Source organism: Triticum urartu, chromosome 6, assembly GCF_003073215.2.
Source record: "Triticum urartu cultivar G1812 chromosome 6, Tu2.1, whole genome shotgun sequence".
Classification (NCBI taxonomy): domain Eukaryota; kingdom Viridiplantae; phylum Streptophyta; class Magnoliopsida; order Poales; family Poaceae; genus Triticum; species Triticum urartu.
The window spans coordinates 294,280,761-294,301,982 of NC_053027.1; the positions used below are offsets into that span (position 1 = coordinate 294,280,761).

The following is a 21,222-nucleotide window of genomic DNA, read 5'->3' on the forward strand; positions in this document are numbered from 1 at the left end:
GAGTGTTGACTGTGGTCAAGAAAAGGAGGGACTACAAGTTGCAGGTGGAGTCACATGGAGGCTGGGAGTAGCAGCGGTGCTCATGGCGTATCTCAAGTCCAATGTACATGGAGGTTCGACGCACGGACGAATTCAAGGTGGTGGAGAATATTCGCCAAGGTGGAGTTTGTTAGAGTTGTGTCGAATATTATTGTACAAGTTAGGTTACAGTTGGACTTGGAGTCGTACTGTGTGTAGACAGGGTTAGGAGTTGTGTCCTAATAGGACACTTGTACCCTAGGCCTCTCATATATATCGGGGGTAGACACACGATGTAACCTATGCCAACATAATAGCACGGGCACGCGGGGGAGCCGGCAGCGTGTGCCGGCGCCCGGGCGGCCGGGGTGCGGTATTGAAGACGGTGTCATGGGGAGGAGCGCCCGTAGTCATGCCCCGGGGATGTAGCCATGATGGTGAAGCTCGTTAACAAATCTCGGTGTCGTGCTCGTGTGATTGCTTGGTCCTCGATAGATCGACGGAACGCCTCAGATTTATTCTAACATAAGCAACACCGCAAATCGATGGAGCAACGTGGTGAGATCTCAGTTGTCCTTCCCACTCGAATCAGAAACAACTACTCCCTTTATTTCTAAATATTTGTCTTTTTATAAATTCTGAATGGACTACCGCGTATGAATGTATATATAGACATATTTTAGAGTGTAGATTTACTCATTTTGCTCAATATGTAGTAATTTGTTGAAATCTCTAGAAAAATAAATATTTAAGAACGAAGGGAGTAGTGATGGGGCGTATCATAGTAGATGATGGGGCGGTGGGGAAAGACAGGCGACTAAGAAGTAGGGCGCGGCTCTGCTCACCCATCTTGGCGGAGCTGTGCAGCTAAAGCACGAGCCCGCCCTTCGGCGTTGCAGCAGAGGGAGGGGACATCAGGATGGTGGTTTGTGCTGATGAAGGGTGCCGGAAGGGAAACGAGTTAAGGTGTGGGAGGCGTGGGCTCTGGGTGACGAACATGGCGGCAGCGTGCAAGGCGTAGAGGTGTCGTGCTGCGCGACAGAACATACCCTCACCTTACCCGGTTGCCGTTGCCGTGGGGCGGGAGCGACGACGAAGGGCGCCGGCCGGCTGGCGTCCCTTCGCAGATTGCATTGCTTTTTTTTTTTCAAATTTCCATTCATACGACTATCTTATTACACGACCCACAAACAAAGGAGACTATCTTATTACACACTAGTAACCGCACCCTCTTTTGCACAAATATTTAACTCCCTATAATCTAGTGCCTTGCCGAAAGATACTTCCATCTCATAATAAATCACAGATTGTAATGCTGAATTTAGAGAAATGAGCGTGTTCAGGTGATCGTGGGGACTCTGTTCACTGTGCATGCCGGTGGAGCTCATGCTGAGAGGTTGCATGCTATGACCTGGCTCATGTTTCTACCATATAGTGTAAGTTTTCTCATCAGAAAACAATACTATCAACTAGCAGGACAACATCATCATAATATCTTGAAAAGGCGTCATAGATAAAGCGTGTAACCCAGACCGCCTTGCACAAATGCAAATAAACTAAAAGAAGGAGATGCTATCCAGTCTCTTTGTTTTCCCCCAATATCTCATAGCTCAGATATATTAGATGGGGAAGGGAAGAAATGTAAGACTAGCATGACCCATTTGTGAGGACTATCGCACTCAACCTACACGCAGTTTTGTTTCCAAACAAGTTCATGGATGTATATATAGCATGGGTACATCATTCGGGAAGGTATTCATTTCTTTTGGGATCATGTACTATATAATAGCTCATGTAGAAACAAGTCGACTTCATGTATATTCTTTTGGTGGTCATTGAAGAATTGTGAACACAAGCTACGCTTAAATGATGTGAAATGTTACGATCGAGTGCTTGGTGTTGGTTGTGGTGTAGCGAGATATGCATGTTACTTAAACGAGTGATGCATGAAACACATAAAGTCGTGGACGCCTAACAATATTTAAATTTTTGCTAACTTAAGAAACCTTTGGTACCAACGGAGGCCATGATTCCATTTTAGAGTTTGACTAGACAGACGAGTGCACACTTTGTTGCCACCATAGGGGGGAGGCACCATCCGAACAGGTGGAGCTTCCAATCAATAGGCGACAGAGAGGTTTTTGTTGGAGAACAATATGAGGGAGGAAAAAAATCACTCGTCTAAGGCGTCTGTTGTGCGGATGTGGTTGTGGAGACTGAGCATGCTTGGGTGTGGTTGTGTTTTATCAAATAGTATATCCCCACCTTGCTCCCTTCCTTGTGGCTCTAGAACCATTCTCTAAGCGAGTTTCGGCAAGGGTGTGGGATTATCCGCAAGATCGAACGGGAAAAGATTCAAAGTTCCTTTAATAGGAGTGCCTTGTAAAAAATTGTGTCTCACAAACATATTCCTATTTAAAACTGAACATAGAGAAATGTGATGGTCGAAGTCTTCATGGTAACTATCTTCACCATTCCCAATGCTATGAACGGGTTCTATTCTACGATGAAAGCATAAGATGATCTCACAAAGTGACGGAAGTCCATTCTAAAGGCGTCCTCCATCATCACGCAGCTTCGCGCGATGGCTCTCTGTATGGCTCCGCAGCTTCCCCCACCACCACCTGAGCCAGATTAGCTATTCTCCGTCTTCGACGCCGCTGTCGTGTGTTGTTTGTGCCCCTTGTGGTGTTTGGACTTGTTGTGTTGTGCCCACAACAGATTCTGTGGTGTGTGTGTTGTTTGTGCGCCTGTGTTGGACCTTGGTGCGGTGGCGTTGTGTGTCTGTGTGTTGGATGATACCTTGTTGACTTGTGCTTGGTGGTTGCTTTATTTATAAAGCGGGACGAAAGCCTTTTTCGATATACAAAACATGAAGAATCTTGTGTGGAATAACTATCGAGAAAAAAATATAAGTAAATGCATTCAGTTTCTTTGCTTTGCTCCAGCATCTTAGGGCTGACAAATATATTGAATGAGTAAACACAATATTTAACCTAGCGTGGCACATTTGATAAGTTTCCAAAGGTATCATATATGTGGAATATGAAATGTCAGTCTGAAAGTGTGAAACTGCATGTAAGTTCGGTATTCATTCATCTTATGAGTCATCTACATTAGAAAATATCATGTGGAGACATCTTGTTTTCATGTATGTTCTTTTCGTATTCGTTTAGCAGTTGTGAAAATAAATTTCAATAAAGAGGCGAGACATATTTTTTAAGAGATAAGAAATGTTATTTGTGCAAGTTGATAGCTATTGTGTAGCAAGACATACATGCAATATGGTATGTTCGATGAAACACATTCATCCATCGACCCTACTCATATTTCATTCTCCACCCATTACCTTTGGTAAAGCCGTAATGGCAGCGCCGAGTCACTCAAGAACTAATCGGCGAGGGAGTGATTTGTTCTGATGAAGGGTGCGGGAAGAGAAAAGAGTGCGGGTGTGGGCTCTGCGTGGCGACGATGGTGGCAGCGTCCGGGGCTTCACCCTACCCCGTTGCCGTTGCCGTGGGCGGGAGCGACGGCCAGGAGGCGCCCATTCTGGCAGATTGCATTGTTTTTTATTCATCACTCACGAGTGAGACTACCATATTTGCACAAGTCACAACAAAATGTGTAAGTTTGTATTTAAACTGCTAACAATTACTCGAGTATCAAATTTCCATTCGTATGACTATCCTATTACAAGACTGCAACATATCCCTCCTTTGGACAATTATTTAACTCCCTATAATTTGAGTGCCTTGCAGAAAGATACTCTCATCTCATAGTAAATCACAAATTGTAATGCTGAATTTAGAGAAATGAGCTTGTTCAGGTGATCGTGGTGACTCTGTTCATTGTGACTCCTAGTGGAGCTCATGCCAAGAGGTTGCATGCTATGACCTGGCACATGTTTCTGCCTTATAGTGTAAATCTTCTCATCAAAAAACCATATCATCAACTAGCAGAACAACATCATCATAATCTCTTGAAAAGACATCATAGATAAAGTGTGTAACTCAAACCGCCTTGCACAAATGCAGATAAACAAAAAGGAGATGCTATCCAGTCTCTTTGTTTTCCTCCAATATCTCATAGCTCAGATATATTAGATGGGGAAGGGCAGAAATGTAAGACTACAACATGACCCATTTGCGAGGACTATTGCACTCAACCTACACACAGTTTTATTTCAAACAAGTTCATGGATGTATATATAGCATGGGTACATCATTCAGGAAGGTATTCATTTCTTTTGGGATCATGTACTATACAATAGCTCATATAGGAACATCTCGACTTCATGTATATTCTTTTGGTGATCACTGAAGAGTTGTGAACACAAGCTACACTTCAATGATGTGAAATGTTATGAGTGCTTGGGGTTGGTTGTGGTGTAGCAAGAAATGCATGCTACTTAAATGAGTGATGAAACACATAAAGTCGTGGACCCCTAATAATACTTAAATTTCTGCCAATTCAAGAACTCCTTTGGTACCAACAGAGTGCCCATGATTCCATTTTAGAGTTTGACCAGAAAGACGAGCGCACACTCTGCCACCACCGCAGGGGGAGGCACCATCCGAACAGGTGGAATTCCCTGTCAATCGACAAGACGCAGGTTTATGTTGGTGAACAATATGAGGAAGGAAGAAAATCACTCTTCTAAGGCGTCTGTTGTGCAGATGTGGTTATGGAAGCTGAGAATGCGTGGGTATGGTAGTGTTTTATGACGTAGTATATCCCCACCTTGCTCCATGACTTGTGGCTCAGGAACCGTTCTCTAAGCGAGTTTTGGCAAGGGTGTGAGACTATTCGCAAGATCCATCGGTAAAAGACTCAAATTTCCTTTAATAGGAGTGCCTTGTAAAAAAACGTGTCTCGAAAACAAATTCATAAAAAATTAAACTTAGAGAAATGTGATGGTCCAAAGCTTCATGGTAACTTCATTATTCCCAATGCTATGAACGGGTTCTCTTCTAACATGAAAGCATACGATAATCTCACTAAGTGACGTCGATCCATTTGGAAAGGCGTCCATGATACAACACATGAATAATCTTGTGTGGGACAGCTATCAAGAAATAAGTATAAGTAAATGCATTGAGTTTCTTTGCTTTCCTCCAGTATCTTAGGGCTCACAAATATATTGAACTAGATGATACCCCGCATGTTGCTGCGGAAATATGAGTTAACAATCTTGGGTACTCCCCGCAAAAGAAAAAGGTTAATCATGTGCTATAGGGAACCAAACTCAATAAATAGTTTCTTTAGGAGGAGCAAAAATAGCATGTTCATAGTTTTGATGGTCACTACGGGCCTGGTCTACAAAAGGTAGCTAATATAACATAAGCTTTGTTTACATAAGACTGGAAGAGATAGAGTAGTTAGTCTTCTGAAGTTAATCATGAAACAACACAAACTAAGTGCAAGTCAAATAACATGGTTCGATATATATGCCCCGCAAAAAAGAACATGGTTCGATATATAAATCATGCTGAAGCACAATTAGGGTTTAGAGAGTCATCGCAACAGAACTGAATATACAACCATGCTGTAAATCCAGTTTATGAGATGTCAGGACACAATATGCTAATGGACAATCTAGGGAAGGGGGTTTGACAACAACACACCTTCATTTTGCACCATAACATATTGTACAAAATAAATTCAAATTTTATTTACCTTTGTAAAATAAAAAAAGGTTGCGAAAGTCATTGTTTCTGAGAACGAAGTTTCCTAAAATGCCACAGTAGCAGCTTCAGTATGGGATTATGTGAGAGTTGCACTGATAGCATCTACTCCCTCCGTTCCTAAATATAAGTCTTTTTAGACATTTCAAATGGACTAAAACATACGGATGTATGTAGACATATTTTAGAGTGTAGATTCACTCATTTTGCTCCGTATGTAGTCACTTGTTGGAATCTCTAGAAAGACTTATATTTGGGAACGGAGGGAGTACTTTGCATCCGCTTTTGATGCTCAAGGCAATTGGGTGAGAGAGTTCAGAAAATACAATGACTGCCTTTTGTGGGCTAAAACAGAATATCCAAGAAATATTAATTATTCTGTTGTAGTCAAATACTAGGGAAACATTTGAGAATTAAAGATAGAGTAATATTCTGAACTGTGCTGAACCTTTAACCCCAAATTTAGCAAATATTACATTCAGCATGAGTGCTACTGTTAGGATTTTATAAAAGAACATGGTACAACCATTTGCATAACAAAACTCATTATGCAGTATCCAATTTCTATTATCATCATAAGTACTTGATTGCCAGCAGCACCACCTCATTGATCTGCACAAAGGTTCAGTTTGAGGTAAAACAAAAGGGTATCAGTTGCACGAACATAGTCAAAGAATATGAAAGAAAAATAAAGGCTAAGATTAGTAATAGATCTGAGAGAACACGACGGAACTAAAACAAAAATTACAGTATGTTCGAGACGAATCAGCATTTGTGTACAGATTACCTGACGGGGGTTCAGATGGGGGCCCTATCTGTTCGAGATGAATCAACGCTTGTGGATAGAATTGATCACCTGATTATTCGAAAAAAAGAAGAGATCACCTGACATACATACAGGCAACCTAACATGAGGCGCCGAATATGGCGGATATGATCGCAAGTACTAGAGCTGGGGGGTAGGAGGACTGCTACGGCCGGTGAAGATGGACGGAGTATGTATAACACATCCACACCCTTCACCGTCAATCGACAGATCAACCCTTGTGAGACGGACATGCCTATTCGTGTGTATGCTCACCTCCCCCGCAGAAAATGGATGCTTCACCAGCGATTGATGGCAATACGCACACCTGTGATTGGAGCAACTGGGGACGGCCGTGGGAGATGGAGAAGTAAGCGGTGGCTATTGTTGTCTATTTATGTGAAAAGAGAAGGAACTGGAAGGGGTGGGCAATATTGTAGTCAGTTTGAGGAACGGGAAGCAGTGGGCATGTGATGCGTCGCACTATGCGTCCCACAGATCAGAGGCCCATCGTTCCTTTCCGTGGTGACGTGCGTTGCAACTTCCGTGAGATCTCAATCGATGAGAGGTCCGTCTTTACGCTGGTCAGGTCCTGGTGGTTCTGTTGAAATATATTGCCCGCCTTTCTCCATCAGTTCGGACTTTTGGATGAGTTGGCTGGTGCATGAATTCAATATGGTATCCGAGTCAAGATGTCTTGAGTTCAAGACCCTGCCAACGCAGTATTAAATAAAAACGATTCTGCGGCCTACATCGATCAGGTAAAATAATAAAAATGATGTGGCATTAGAGTTGCTCATGTGGGAGGATTGCTTAGGTGGATAGGCTGCATGTTAAGAGAAATAGGTTAGTGGGAATGAACTATTTAGGTATTATAGATGACGAAAGACAACATGTAACCTAGCATGGCACCTTTGATAAGTTCCCAAAGGCATCATACATGCAGCATATGAAATGTTAGCCTGAAAGTGTGAAACTGCATGTAAGTTTGATATTCATTCAGCTTGTGGGTCATCTAGCTTAGAAAATATCAGGTGGAAACATCTTGTTTTCATGTATGTTATTTTGGTATTCATTTAGCAGTTGTGAAAATAAATTGAGGCAAGAATTTTTTTTAAAGTGATTAGAAATGTTATTTGTGCATGTTGTCAGTTATAGTGTAGCGTGAAATACATGTAATATAGTATGTTTGATGAAACACATTCATCCATCGATCTTACATATTTCACTCAAGTTTCATCTTTGAAAAATATTGTCTTGCCAAAATTTGGTTATAGACCAAGTAGCTCCTTGTAGCCATCCATCATTTTTGTGAAGAAAGTCACTAATCTTTTTCTGTAAAATTTTAAATGGAATCATGGTCAATCTGTTAATACAGCTTCACCAAAGGTAATGGGTGGAGAAGGATTACCCCGAGCAGTTTTAACCCTCTCTTTTCACATGAGAGGTAAGTGTATACAATATATCTGAGCCGTTGATCTTATTAATTAATGGTTTGATTAATTCTTACCTTTTTACCTCACATGTAAAAAGAGGGGGTAAGAGGGAGCATGTTAAAATTTGCCACCCCGAGAGGATTACCAAAAATTGGAGCCCAACCAATCAACTTCATTTGTTTAGGGATGCCAAATATTTTCACCAAACCAAGAAGGCTACAAGTTTCTCATATCTGTGTGTGTGTGTGTGTGTGAGAGAGAGAGAGAGAGAGAGAGAGAGAGAGAGAAACACTCCTCATTCTAGTATGTGAAATAAATAGTCCATTGTGGAATCTCAAGAAAACCAGGGGGGATGGTTCACATATTTTTTTAAAATTAGACATTTTTATTAACTACGCATGTGTGTCTTTAGACCTTGGTAGAAGCATGAAACTAAAGTGGACAAATTTGCATGTGGTTTGGACTTCTGGTGGTTATCATACAGCTGCAAATATGACCCACATTTTCATTGTTTGCATGAGTGCTACGTGCGATACAAGAAAAAGTATGATATTCAAGTGCAATTACCATGATGCTTACCGTGATTCAGATCGTTGCATGTTTCCCATTGCAAAATACGAATGTCTTTCTGTGCCAGCTGGTAGCAATCACTCCAGGCTTCAGAAGGGTAACCCACAACTTTAACTCCGCGGCCATGGACGTCAACGTCTAGGAAATAATGTACCAAAAGGCCAGCCTTATACACTAGCAATATAGACAGGTTGGTTCTAAGAACTATCGACCATGTGGATGCTTACGTGAGTGACCAAAAATATTTTTGCTGACAATGGGATAACCTATGGAGTCCCAAAAATATTTTGTTTCGCTCAAACTATAATGTGTCCAAATTTTTCAATGGAACCACAATAACTTACTTTAAACACTCGAGTGTCATATTGCAATGACTAAATTTCTTCATTCATATGGTTATACTATTACAATAAGAGCAGGATGCGGAGCATCAAGACCACGTAGGTCGAGATTTGACTGCATGTAAGAGTGTCCGGTAGAAAAAATCTTGCGTCTCGTGAGCACTAAATTACTTAAACAAATTTAGAGAATGTGATGATCCTGGTCTCCATTGTAACTATCTTCATCACTTCTAGTCAAAGAGTTACTTCAGCTCCATTCATATTCTGCAACACTTCTCCTTGGAAAGGCGTATTATGACCTATAGAACCTGCAAAAGACCTCATTGGAGAGGCATCGTAGATACATTACATGAAGAAGCTTGTGTGGGACAACTACCAATAAGCAATAAGATTAAATTGTCTTCTACTTTATTTGATTTTCTCCAGTATTCCAGAGCTCACAAATATATTGAACGGGAAGGAAAAATTGTATGCCTAGCTTTACACATGTGAAGTGCTATCACTCTCGATCCTCAAAAAAGTATTATCACTCTCAGCCTAGATGTGGTGTTATTTACGAACATTTTCCTTAGAGCATACATATGTATATAGAGGTGTGAGCTTGCACGTGATTTTGGTGTTCACTCATTTTGCAGGTCATTCACCATACATGAGCTCATGTGGAAACACTTGATTTTTATGTATGTTATTTTGGTGGTCATTTAAGAATTGTGAAGACAATGTGCAAAAGTAAAAAAATATTAAAATTGTGTTATACTGAAACTGAAACACGTGAACTTGCATACCCTGAATCGGATTTGAATGTCTATCCTTTACTTTTGGTATGTCGGTGTTGGCAGGAGTGCTTATTTCATCTAAATTTTGAACAAAAAGACTAGCAAATTTCTAAGCAGAAAATGAAGGTCATTTTGAAACTAAATAAATTTTTACTTGATGATTTCATATTTTAAGAAGGCGATGGCGGAGACAGGCTGTGAAGAAGAGGCCGCGGTGAGGGAGAAGAGCAAGCGAAGGAGGTGGCTATTGATGGGTCATGGGCCGGGCCGAAGTAGCCTGTACGCTGCAACTCCCAGAGTGGCAGTACTAGTTCACTGCCTATCATTAGCTCAAAAAGAAAACCACATACACTGCCTATCACAAAGAGAAAAACTTCCTGATTTGTTTTCAGTTCAGCGTGCCGATTTTGTGAACTATACACTTTTTAATGGTAGAATTAGGGCTCAATCTGTTGGTACGTTCGCAGCGATAACATGAACAGAGCCCCCTCTTTTTTAGAGAATAGGCACTTGCCCGACTTTAGTGAACTGAAGCCCTTAAAAGTTTACAACGCAGTTCCGGAAAACAAAATAAAATGCAAGGTGGCAAGAAATGTAAAAGGTTCTATACAAACCCCTCAGGGTCCTTGGCTCATAAACCGAAACCACAATCCTAAGGATAGAAGCGCCATCTACGCAAGAGACCACCGCCTCAACCACCATGGCTAGAAGCTCCATCTCTAAGCACCTTGGCATTAAGACTAAACTTGTTGCAGAGCTCTTCAATTGCTGCGGCCTCCGGCTGCTTACTCAACAGTTTCCAAAGCTGTAAAAAGATTGTCAATTTGTACAAACCGTCAGGCGGATGTTTGATAAAAATGCCTTCAATAAGGGCTTTGTGACGAATTTGCCAAAAAAAAGCAGCACAAAGCAGCAAACAAAATCCAAGTAATCCGTTTAGGAAGGCCGGAAACTACTCAAGGTATGAAATGCAGAAAAAGAAGATGGCGATCCCTCTTGTTAGCCTGCACGCAACAGTTAATCGAAGCAGCAATGGAACAGAGCAAGTGATGAGGCACACGGACTGAGATGGCAGACAAATAGTCAACCAAGTGCTATCATACACCTTCCGTTGGGTATCCTAAAATATCTTTCATTGGATCATGTTCCAAAGCATTCATGTGGCTAAATAAGCTGAGATTCAGGTCACGGATGTGGTAGCAACATACCACCTAGAAATGGTACCCATAAGTTTGTGAAAGACCCTAGCTAGTGAAGATCTTTGTGGTTCGATGATGACGATAATGGCCTTGCAGCATCAGTTCCTTGAGAGATCCCTAGGCGATCGAATATCCATTGTTGAAAATACTGGAGCTCTTCATAATCCACCAATGAGTGCCCAAGAGTAGGATAAGTCTGATGACATACATGTTCAGGGCAAAGATGCAAGGAAGAACAATATGGTCAGACAAGGTTAAAAATTGAAGCTTCAATCTTGAAGTTCATCTATTTGTGTATCACCTTGAATTTGCAGGCCATGCCAAGCTCTTGGAGAAATGTGCATCCTGCGTGCCCGGCTTCAAACAGTACCACCCTGTCTGCCATCCCATGGAACCATAAAACCGGAGTCTGCGGGTTTCCAAGAATTCAGAGACAACACGTTCGCAAGAAGATTCAGGTATATGTTCAGTTTAGTCATGGTTGCAGTCTGGGCTGTTGTTACCTTTCTGGCTGGCACCCTCTCGGCAAGCGATTTTCTTAGAGGAACCGAACCACTGAAAACAACACACCCACCTAAAGTCTTGGGGTAGAGCGGAACACTTGCTATGGCTAGAGTCCCTGCAAAAGGCAAATGGAAATCAAAAATTTGTCAGTGCTCTCTTGACACCCGATATGATAGATGAATATATCAGTGCCTCACCTCCTTGGCTCAATCTACAAACAAATATGTTCCGGCAGCCACCTCTCTGTCTAACATATCATGAGAAATAAAGTGTGAAGCAAACTTGTTGTCTGCCACATGCATGCTCTCTAGCCTGCATTCTCGGCAAATAACACTTGGTAGTTTTTAGCAGTAACAAAGGCAGACGGCTCCTGCAGAGAAACAAAAAATAGATATTTTTTCTGATAAAGAGTGATTTTTATTGGCTCAAAATGAAGCATCAATACAAACACAATGAGCACACACCCGGCCTCTGCATAACTAGGATGCACACAGCCAACATTAACACACGCACATAAAAACACGCCGTCAAATAGCAAAGTCATACAAGACCAACGCTATATGTAGGCGAGGAAAAAAAAGCACCAAAGCGACCAGTTCCACAACCGGCAAACTACAACAATGACCATATCCACACCAACCATCTCAGGACTACACAGACGACGAGATTCTTCAACAGCAACGCCTTCAAGAAGGGAGCGACGTTCAAAGGCCACCATCGCCGGATCCGACCATCCAAGGCCAGAGTCTAGGTTTTCACCCTGAAAAACCAGTCCGAGCATATCCGAGCAATGCCTTCAACAAGGTAACGATATAATAAAATCGCCATTGCCAAGTGGACCCTATTCGGGTCAAACCTAGGCTTTCACCCCGGATCTTGAGACTGGGTGCTCGACTAGCAGCACCATCGAAGTCATTGATGTGTTGTCGCCACCACTTTCCCACAATCCCAGCAGCTACATGCAGATGTGCCGTTGCTGCACAACCATCTCTCTGCGTCAAGTCATCGTGGTGAATAGTTTGCATCTCACTGAAGTCAACCATCAGACCTGAAGAGATGAAACTCTCGTGAAGACCTTTAGATGGCCACCTCAAACTGCAGCAAGGCCGTCGCCGCTGGTCGGAGTGATCGCCGCCTAATGACAGTATGATCAACTGACACAACATTACGGCCCACCACCACCGCGGCCGCACACCCACGGGACGAGACCCCGGCGCCCAGGACGACTGGCCGCGGCCGTACCACCGCAACAATCACACTCCTAGGCACGACCAGGGGCAGATCCGGAAGCGTGGCGCCAGATCCGCGGAGGTCAGCACCGCGTGCCCAAACGCCACACGAGGTAGGAGCCGGACGGTGCCACAACCATGCCCGAAGCAGCCGGCTTGGCTTGCCATCACCGGCGAGAAGCAGCCGCGTCAAGGGAAGCCAGATCCGCGCGGATCCAAGCCCCACGGCTCAAGATGCAGCTGCTGCCGTGAGATCATCCGCCGGCGTCACCCAGGCACGAAGCCGTCGCTTCTGTGGATCCATAAATAATCGGTACGTGCGCTGGGACCCCCCGCGCCACCTTCGGAGGCGAGGGCCGCCGCCACCCCGGCGAAGTCGGCGGCAGCGGCGGAGACGAGGGCGCCGCGGATTGTAGCAGGCAACGGCGGCGTGGGGATCCCCCGTGTCGCGCAGGACGAGCGACGCGGGGGTCGGGCAGTTTGTTTCAAGTTTGTTTCAAGGACCTCAGATATTGAAGAGGGAATGCAAGCGGCTACAGAAAACTACAACAACATGCAGTTTTTTCCTGGTAAACAAGAAACAAATTCACCATGGTTATAGGAACCTCCGAACCATGAATTGATGACCTCATCACCTAAAGGAACATCGGAAGTAAAATTGATGAAGCAAAAAGATGGGAGAGGATCGATCAAACATTCACATGTGTTTCCCCTTGAGTCTTGAGTCGCGGTGGCGGCGGAGAAGTAGGGGCCGACTTCTCCGCGGTTCTGCTCGGCCCGTCTCGGCTGAGCCATCAGCCACAACACCAGCCCGCCCGACATGTAGAGGCACCATCCAGACAGCGCGGGGTTGACATCCGCTAACAATGGTACTCAGAAGTGTTGTATCATTGTAGAGAAAAACTTGGAATGTCTTCAACAGAAAATATTTGTGTCTTACAAACACCTTCGTACTCAAGTATTAGTTTTAGAGAAGTGAGGTACTAGTGCCTTCACGGTAACTATATTCATCATTGTCAATGCTACAGACATCAACGACAGGAGATGAAACATTGCACATACGTACGAGTTTTCTTTTTCCGCAAAGTGGCACTTCCATTCAGGAAGGCATACCATCGTTTTGCTAAGTGTATTTGTGACGCTGCATTGGAAAGACCTTGAAGAAACAACACATGAAGAAGATTTCGTTGCACAAAAAGCAAGAAATCAAAGGAGTGAAATGCCTTCTTATTCCTTTGTTTTCCTCCAGTATTTCAGAGCTCACAAATATATTGATTGGTGAGTAGAAGAAATGTAACCCTAGCATGATACACCTCCACGAGCATTATCACTCTCGACCTACATGTAATTTTCTTCTCAAAGCAAGTTCATGAAAGCATCCATATATATATAGTATAGGGATGTCATGCTAGAAGTGTTAACTTGCATTTCCTTCATCACAAAAATGTACTTTTGGGGGTCTTTAAGAGTTGTGAATACAAAGGTCCCTCAAGAGATAAAAAAATGATATACATGCATGGCGTCAGTTGTGGTGTAGTGAGAAATGCATGATGCATGAAACACAAGATGTCGCACATGCCCAATCAGGTTTCAATTCCACTTGGCTGGCGGCATGCAATAGGTGGAGAGGGCTCCACAAGCCAATGGAAATGCTTTTGCGCATGTCTACATAGCATGAGAAAACCGCAACGGCACCTTTCGTAGGCGCGAAATTATCAGCCGGTAGGTATAGTGGCAGTTGTGTTGTGTTGGGTGCTTTCTTGCACCAACAGACTGAAGCTCTTCATCCACAAGTGTGTGACCAAGAGTTGGGCAAGTCTGATAGCATACATGTTGAAGGAAAAAAAGCAATGAAGAACAATATAGTTAGCAAAGCTTAAAAATCAAAGCTCCAATGTCGAAATTCATCTGTTTGTGTACCAGTGGTCTAATGTTGACCAAGAGGCACATGCTCAACAGCATCTTGGACTCATTCCTCGTCTCTAACAGTGGTCTAAGAAACAGAGTGGAGACAAAGAGCAAAATAAAAATGATAATATAATGCTGTAATAGCAAAATAGCTATTAGCCTATAAATGCATAGACTTGTGTCCAATGTGCTCTGCTATAATAGCAAAATAATATAATGTTTATCTGTTCTTTGTGCCATTTTAAGTTCTGATGCTCTGCTATTGTAAGTTGTGCACTGATGCCCTTGAATAGTCATGTGGATCCTAATTGGGTCTGTTATGATGCAAAGTGCCAGAAACCTCCTATATGTTTTAAAACTTCAAACTGATGTGAAAATGATGCCATGTTGTTCTTTAGTAACAGTTCAAAAGATACTAACTTATTATTCTTCAAAAACATGTACTTTGTAATAGTCCAATAAATTGACCTGCAAACAGCACTAGCAGTTTCACTATACTAATTATTTACTGTCTGAAACGAAGTGTGAAGCAGGCAGATTGCAGCCTCGGCAGGTAACACTAGCCAGTTTTTACCTTTTAGCAGTAGCGCAGGCTGCTGAGGATCAACAAATATATACTGCTGAAGAGACTGCAAGTGGTTACAGTATTCTTAAATGACTCAAAAGCAAGCAGTTACTAGGGTAACTGAGAGGGAAAATACGGCGCTTATGGGAACCTCCAGGATGCCGAACCTGCAGCGACACCACAAATCAACCGGCCAACAGGATGAGACTACATCACATATATGTTTCCCCCGTAGAATCATGAACAACACTTGGGCGCGAATCGGGTACCAGGTGCACTCTACCGTAGCAGGTGAAAACAAGCATGTATTGAATTTCAATTCAGAGGTAAAAACTGGCATGTTTGGTATTTCAATTCAGAGGTAAAAGCAGGCATGTTTGGAATTCAACAGAAATTCCATAGTATGAAACAGTTCGGTTCCTGTTTCAATCGAAATGCGCATGTAATTTCTGAAATAGAATGTCTTATGGTATCAAATGTAACATGGCACTGAGTAGCAACCAGAAGTATTCTCCAAAGGTCCAATAGTTAACACTCGAATATAAAATCCGAAGGAACAAAACTCCGGCAAATACACCCAAACTCTGATTACTGAAGATCAACAGGAATCACAAAGAACATGCTAGGCATAATGTATCTTGGGCACTGTAACAGATGTTATGTTTACTTTCGATAGTGTATAATTAGCACTATCAATTCAAATAGACTAACATTCCATAGGTGTTTGCCTACAGTACTAATGTTCATGGTTATGGCCTGTGGCTCATTGCTGTTACCCTGGCTAAATTACAAATTTATTTGAGCAACAAAAAGAAGAGCACAAAAAGGAAAGAAGACAATAACAAATATCAGCACATTCACAAGAAGCTGGCATGGATTCATATATAGGTCTAGCCAACATAATTTCTGATAAACTTACTCATCTCCTCCCAAATATATATGAAGACTTCAGGATAAGGCAACATGATCTAAAAGACAGCAGTGCATATCACATACATACATATATAAGCTATAATGACAGCAATACATGCTCTCTGGTCAGGCGATCAGACATTTCCTCTGTTCTAACTTCTAACAGAAGAGCTTGATATACTCAATTGAAGCGTCTCTCAGCTTGCTGCAACGATGCTGATCAGCTAGAGCTAACGTGGCCGCCACACTCTCGGCATCTAGACCCTTGCAGAGGATGGCCTCACACATCAGCTTGAGCCTGTCCATGGCATACCTGTCTGCAGCCACAAGCAGATGCCTGATCATCTCCCTCTTGTCATGGCTGTCAAGGAGGTCATCCATGGCAGGCAATGAATCTGTGTATATGAAGTGAAGCAATGCTCTGAAAACGGCAGGCTGCATGTCCACAATCTGTATGCACTGCTTCTCCTTGTCCCACATTGCCATTGGCCCGTAGAGCTCGGCGTCGAAGACAGGAGACCGCATCGCGAGCACAATCTTGTGTGCGTAGAAGGTCTCCTCACCGACTTTCATCACCACGTCCGCCCCTTTCTTCCCCTCAAGCAGCATTGCGAGATTGTTCAATAGGTCCGACGGCGGCACCTGGATCTCCTCAGGCGTCTTGGTGGTGGCGGTGGCCACGGCCGGTATTTTCTTGAGGAGAACAGTCACATCGCACTGGATCACGATGCAGTCGTCCTGCAGGTACGGGGATGCCTCCAGGAGGTCCCTCTTCATGAACATGTAAGCCCCCCTGACATGGTCGTTCTTGCAGGAGTCGAACGCCGGGAAGGACGACGGCCGGGAGAAGATGAGTGACGACAGACCGGTGGCCCGGTTGGTAAGCCTCAGGTCGTAGAGCGCCCTCACCACGGAGTTCTTGCTCTGGAGCTCGACGTAGACTGAAACATAGTCCTTGTACTCAGCGCTGAATCCGTCGGGGTAGTAGCGGACGCACCAGTGGTAGCCGCCGACGGCGAAGGTGGCAGATCGGATGAAGTTGCCGACGCCGATGCCCTTGTGCAGCCTGTAGCCGGCGACCGTGAAGACGTGTGTGCCGCGTGCCGAATCCGGGATGCACGCCGACGCCGTAGTCGCCGAAGTAGGCCACTGTGGTGCCGCCATTGCCGGTGCTTGTGTGGAGAGGAAATTGGGGCGGCGGCGGCGGCGGGGAAATAGGGTTTTTGGCAGCGACCTCTGCTCTCCTCTGCTCTACAGCAGGACTGAGGATGGGCTGCTACAGCAAAGTAGGCCTTGGCCTGCTCACTCGGAAGCTACTAGAGTTTTTTTCTTTTTCTTTTGAAGCAAATGCAACTGATTGCATCACTCTGGACGAGGCTGACTCGCTCGCCACTAGAACTTGTGCATCAGGGGGTACATTAACTGTATTAAACTCTTCGTACAAATTCATGGTATATCCCATACTTACTATTACATTTCCTGCTAGCAAAACTGAAATTGAACTGATCAAAACTTTGGTTCAGGAACCTTTTCAGCTCCGCTAGTGCCCTGCATACCACTGATCGATCTCGTTCCTTTTGCTCTACACCTTGTTTTAGTAACATGGAGTCAGTTTCGAGGCAAATAGCATTGATTCCTTTGGACGCAGCCAACTAGGCTCCATGAGTAGCAGCCAAATAGCAGGCAAACTCTCTCACTATGGGATCACACGCCCCCACGTCGCCCTCCCGCTAGGGCGGCTCGGGTGGAAACCTAGCCCCCACCAGATCGGTGAGGCGGGTCACCCATGGCACCGGGGCGCTCCCCCCTGATCTGCGTCACGGCAGCACGACGTCTTAGGTGATGGCGCAAGGCGGCGGCGTGGTGCTGGGCGGGGGCGGCGGAGTTGTGCGACTCCGAGGAAGATCTGGTGGCGCCGGCCGTTCGATGGGCTAGCGGGGTCATGGCGGCCTTGGTCGCGGTGCCCGGGGGCTCGGCCTATTGGCGGCGACTGGATCCCGGGGCGGCGGCCCTGGAAGGTGGCGGCGGGTGAAGCTCGGGCTTCCCGCGGCGGCATGGCGTGGTGCTGTCCCTATCCAAGGCGGATCTGCATCGCCGATCTCGTGGTTTTGCCGCGGATTGGTTCAGATCAGAGACAGTGACGAGCGTGCGGAATCCATCTCGGCGGCTCTCGCGGTTTGGCGAGGTGGGGTGGGAGCCCTCCTCCCAGGCTCCAGTGGTGGCGCATTCAGGCAGTGGCCGGTGCACCAGGGCTCCTATGGTGGCACTGCTGTTGCGGTTGGTCGCCGGATCTAGGCGGCTAGATCTGGGGCTTTGAAGGCGGTCGAGACAGTGCACAGGTTGTCGGGTGGATTTCTTCGGACTGGTCCCGGTGAAAACTTGGTCTTCGGTCGTTGGCCGGAGCCGGTGACACTACTAGGAAAATGGCTATAGATAGGATTGATACTAATGGCGCACCAGGGAAGTAGTGCGCCACTACTATATACTAATGGCGCACCTGTTGGTGATGCGCCATTAGTGTGGAAGACACTAATGGCGCACCAGAAACAGGGTGCGTCACTAGTATTATTTTTTTTCCATTTTTCCATACATACTAATGGCGCATCAGGTCGACAATGTGCCATTACTAGTTCTAAGTAGTAATGGCGCACCAAGCAGGCAGTGCGCCATTACTGTAAAAAAAATTATTCTTTTTTTTGCAAAACTACTAATGGCGCATGGTTTCACAGTGCGTCATTACTAGTTTAAACTAGTAATGACGCACTGTTACCCGGTGCGCCACTAGTATATATATTTAATTTTTTTACTTCAAGATTCACGCGTTTCACTCGTTGTTTAAACTAGTAAAGAGCACAACTCATGTTTCACGCGTTGGTTCAAGCAGAAGCTTCTGTCGTACCCTTTACATGAAGATTCTTCTGCGGAAGAACTGTTGGAAATATGCCCTAGAGGCAATAATAAAAGCATTATTATTATATTTCTTTGTTCATGATAATTGTCTTTATTCATGCTAATAACTGTATTATCCGGAAATCGTAATACACGTGTGAATACATAGACCATAATATGTCCCTAGTAAGCCTCTAGTTGACTAGCTCGTTGATCAACAGATAGTCATGGTTTCCTGGCTATGGACATTGGATGTCATTGATAACGGGATCACATCATTAGGAGAATGATGTGATGGACAAGACCCAATCCTAAGCATAGCACAAGATCGTGTAGTTCGTTTGCTAGAGCTTTTCCAATGTCAAGTATCTTTCCTTTGACCATGAGATCGTGTAACTCCCGGATACCGTAGGAGTGCTTTGGGTGTATCAAACGTCACAACGTAACTGGGTGACTATAAAGGTGCATTACAGGTATCTCCGAAAGTGTCTGTTGGGTTGACACGGATCGAGACTGGGATTTGTCACTCCATATAACGGAGAGGTATCACTGGGCCCACTCGGTAATGCATCATCATTATGAGCTCAAGGTGACCAAGTGGTTGATCACGGGATCATGCATTACGGTACGAGTAAAGTGACTTGCCGGTAACGAGATTGAACAAGGTATTGGGATACCGACGATCGAGTCTCGGGCAAGTAACATACCGATTGACAAAGGGAATTGTATACGGGGTTGATTAATCCTCGACATCGTGGTTCATCCGATGAGATCATCGTGGAGCATGTGGGAGCCATCATGGGTATCCAGATCCCGCTGTTGGTTATTGACCGGAGAGTCGTCTCGGTCATGTCTGCTTGTCTCCCGAACCCGTAGGGTCTACACACTTAAGGTTCGGTGACGCTAGGGTTATGAAGATATGTGTATGCAGTAACCCGAATGTTGTTCGGAGTCCCGGATGAGATCCTGGACGTCACGAGGAGTTCCGGAATGGTCCGGAGGTAAAGAATTATATATAGGAAGTGTTGTTTCGGGCATCGGGACAAGTTTCGGGGTTATCGGTATTGTACCAGGACCACCGGAGGGGTCCCGTGGGCCCACCGGGTGGGGCCACCTATCCCGGAGGGCCCCATGGGCTGAAATAGGAGGGAACCCAGCCCACAGTGGGCTGGGGCGCCACCCCCTATAGGCCCATGCGCCTAGGGTTTCACCACGGAGGAGTCCAAGTGGTGGAAGGCACCCCGAGGTGCCTTGGGGGGGAGGGAAACCCTCCCCTGGCCGCCGCACCTAGGAGATTGGATCTCCTAGGCTGCGCACCACCCCCCCTTGGCCCTCATATATATAGTTGAGGAGAGGGAGGACTTCATACCTCAGCCTTTGGTGCAACCTCTCTTCCCCCCTTGCTGGATCAAGAAAGGAGGAGACGTCATCCGTTCTGTACGTGTGTTGAACGCGGAGGCACCTTCCGTTCGGTGCTAAGATCATCGGTGATTTGAATCACGTCGTGTTCGACTACATCATCCCCGTTCTTTGAACGCTTCCGCTCGCGATCTACAAGGTATGTAGATGCATCTAATCACTCGTTGCTAGATGAAATCATAGATGGATCTTGGTGAAACCGTAGGAAATTTTTTGTTTTCTGCAACGTTCTCCAACAGTGGCATCATGAGCTAGGTCTATGCATAGTTCTCTTGCACGAGTAGAACACGAAGTAGTTGTGGGCGTTGATTTTGTTCAATATGCTTGCCGTTACTAGTCTTATCTTGATTCGGCGGCATCGTGGGATGAAGCGGCCCGGACCGACCTTACACGTACTCTTACGTGAGACAGGTTCCACCGACTGACATGCACTAGTTGCATAAGGTGGCTAGCGGGTGTCTGTCTCTCCTACTTTAGTCGGATCGGATTCGATGAAAAGGGTCCTTATGAAGGGTAAATAGCAATTGGCATATCGCGTTGTGGTCATTGCGTAGGTAAGAAACGTTCTTGCTAGAAACCCATAGCAGCCACGTAAAACATGCAAACAACAATTAGAGGACGTCTAACTTGTTTTTGCAGGGTATGCTATGTGATGTGATATGGCCAAAAGGATGTGATGAATGATATATGTGATGTATGAGATTGATCATGTTCTTGTACAAGGAATCACGACTTACATGTCGATGAGTATGACGATCTACAAGGATGATCATGGAGCCCCAAGATGGAGATCAAAGGAGCTATGTGATATTGGCCATATCATGTCACTATTATTATTTGATTACATGTGATGTTTATCATGTTTTGCATCTTGTTTACTTAAAACGACGGTAGTAAATAAGATGATCCCTTACAACAATTTCAAGAAGTGTTCTCCCCTAACTGTGCACCGTTGCTACAGTTCGTC

General features: G+C 44.8%; 1 protein-coding gene and 1 pseudogene across 1 annotated transcript; both read right to left on the bottom strand.

Moving 5' to 3' along the window:
- Positions 1-10,878: 10,878 nt before the first annotated feature.
- Positions 10,879-18,003, bottom strand: LOC125516748 (annotated as a pseudogene).
- LOC125517240 (BTB/POZ and MATH domain-containing protein 1-like) lies at positions 15,935-17,212 on the bottom strand. The gene has a single exon (XM_048682421.1). The coding sequence runs from the start codon at positions 17,109-17,111 to the stop codon at positions 16,107-16,109; it is 1,005 nt and encodes a 334-aa protein (XP_048538378.1). The 5' UTR covers positions 17,112-17,212; the 3' UTR covers positions 15,935-16,106.
- Positions 18,004-21,222: the final 3,219 nt, after the last annotated feature.

Excerpts from the sequence above, each read along its gene's own strand:
- LOC125517240 (XM_048682421.1), bottom strand. The coding sequence starts at position 17,111 with ATGGCGGCACCACAGTGGCCTACTTCGGCGACTACGGCGTCGGCGTGC.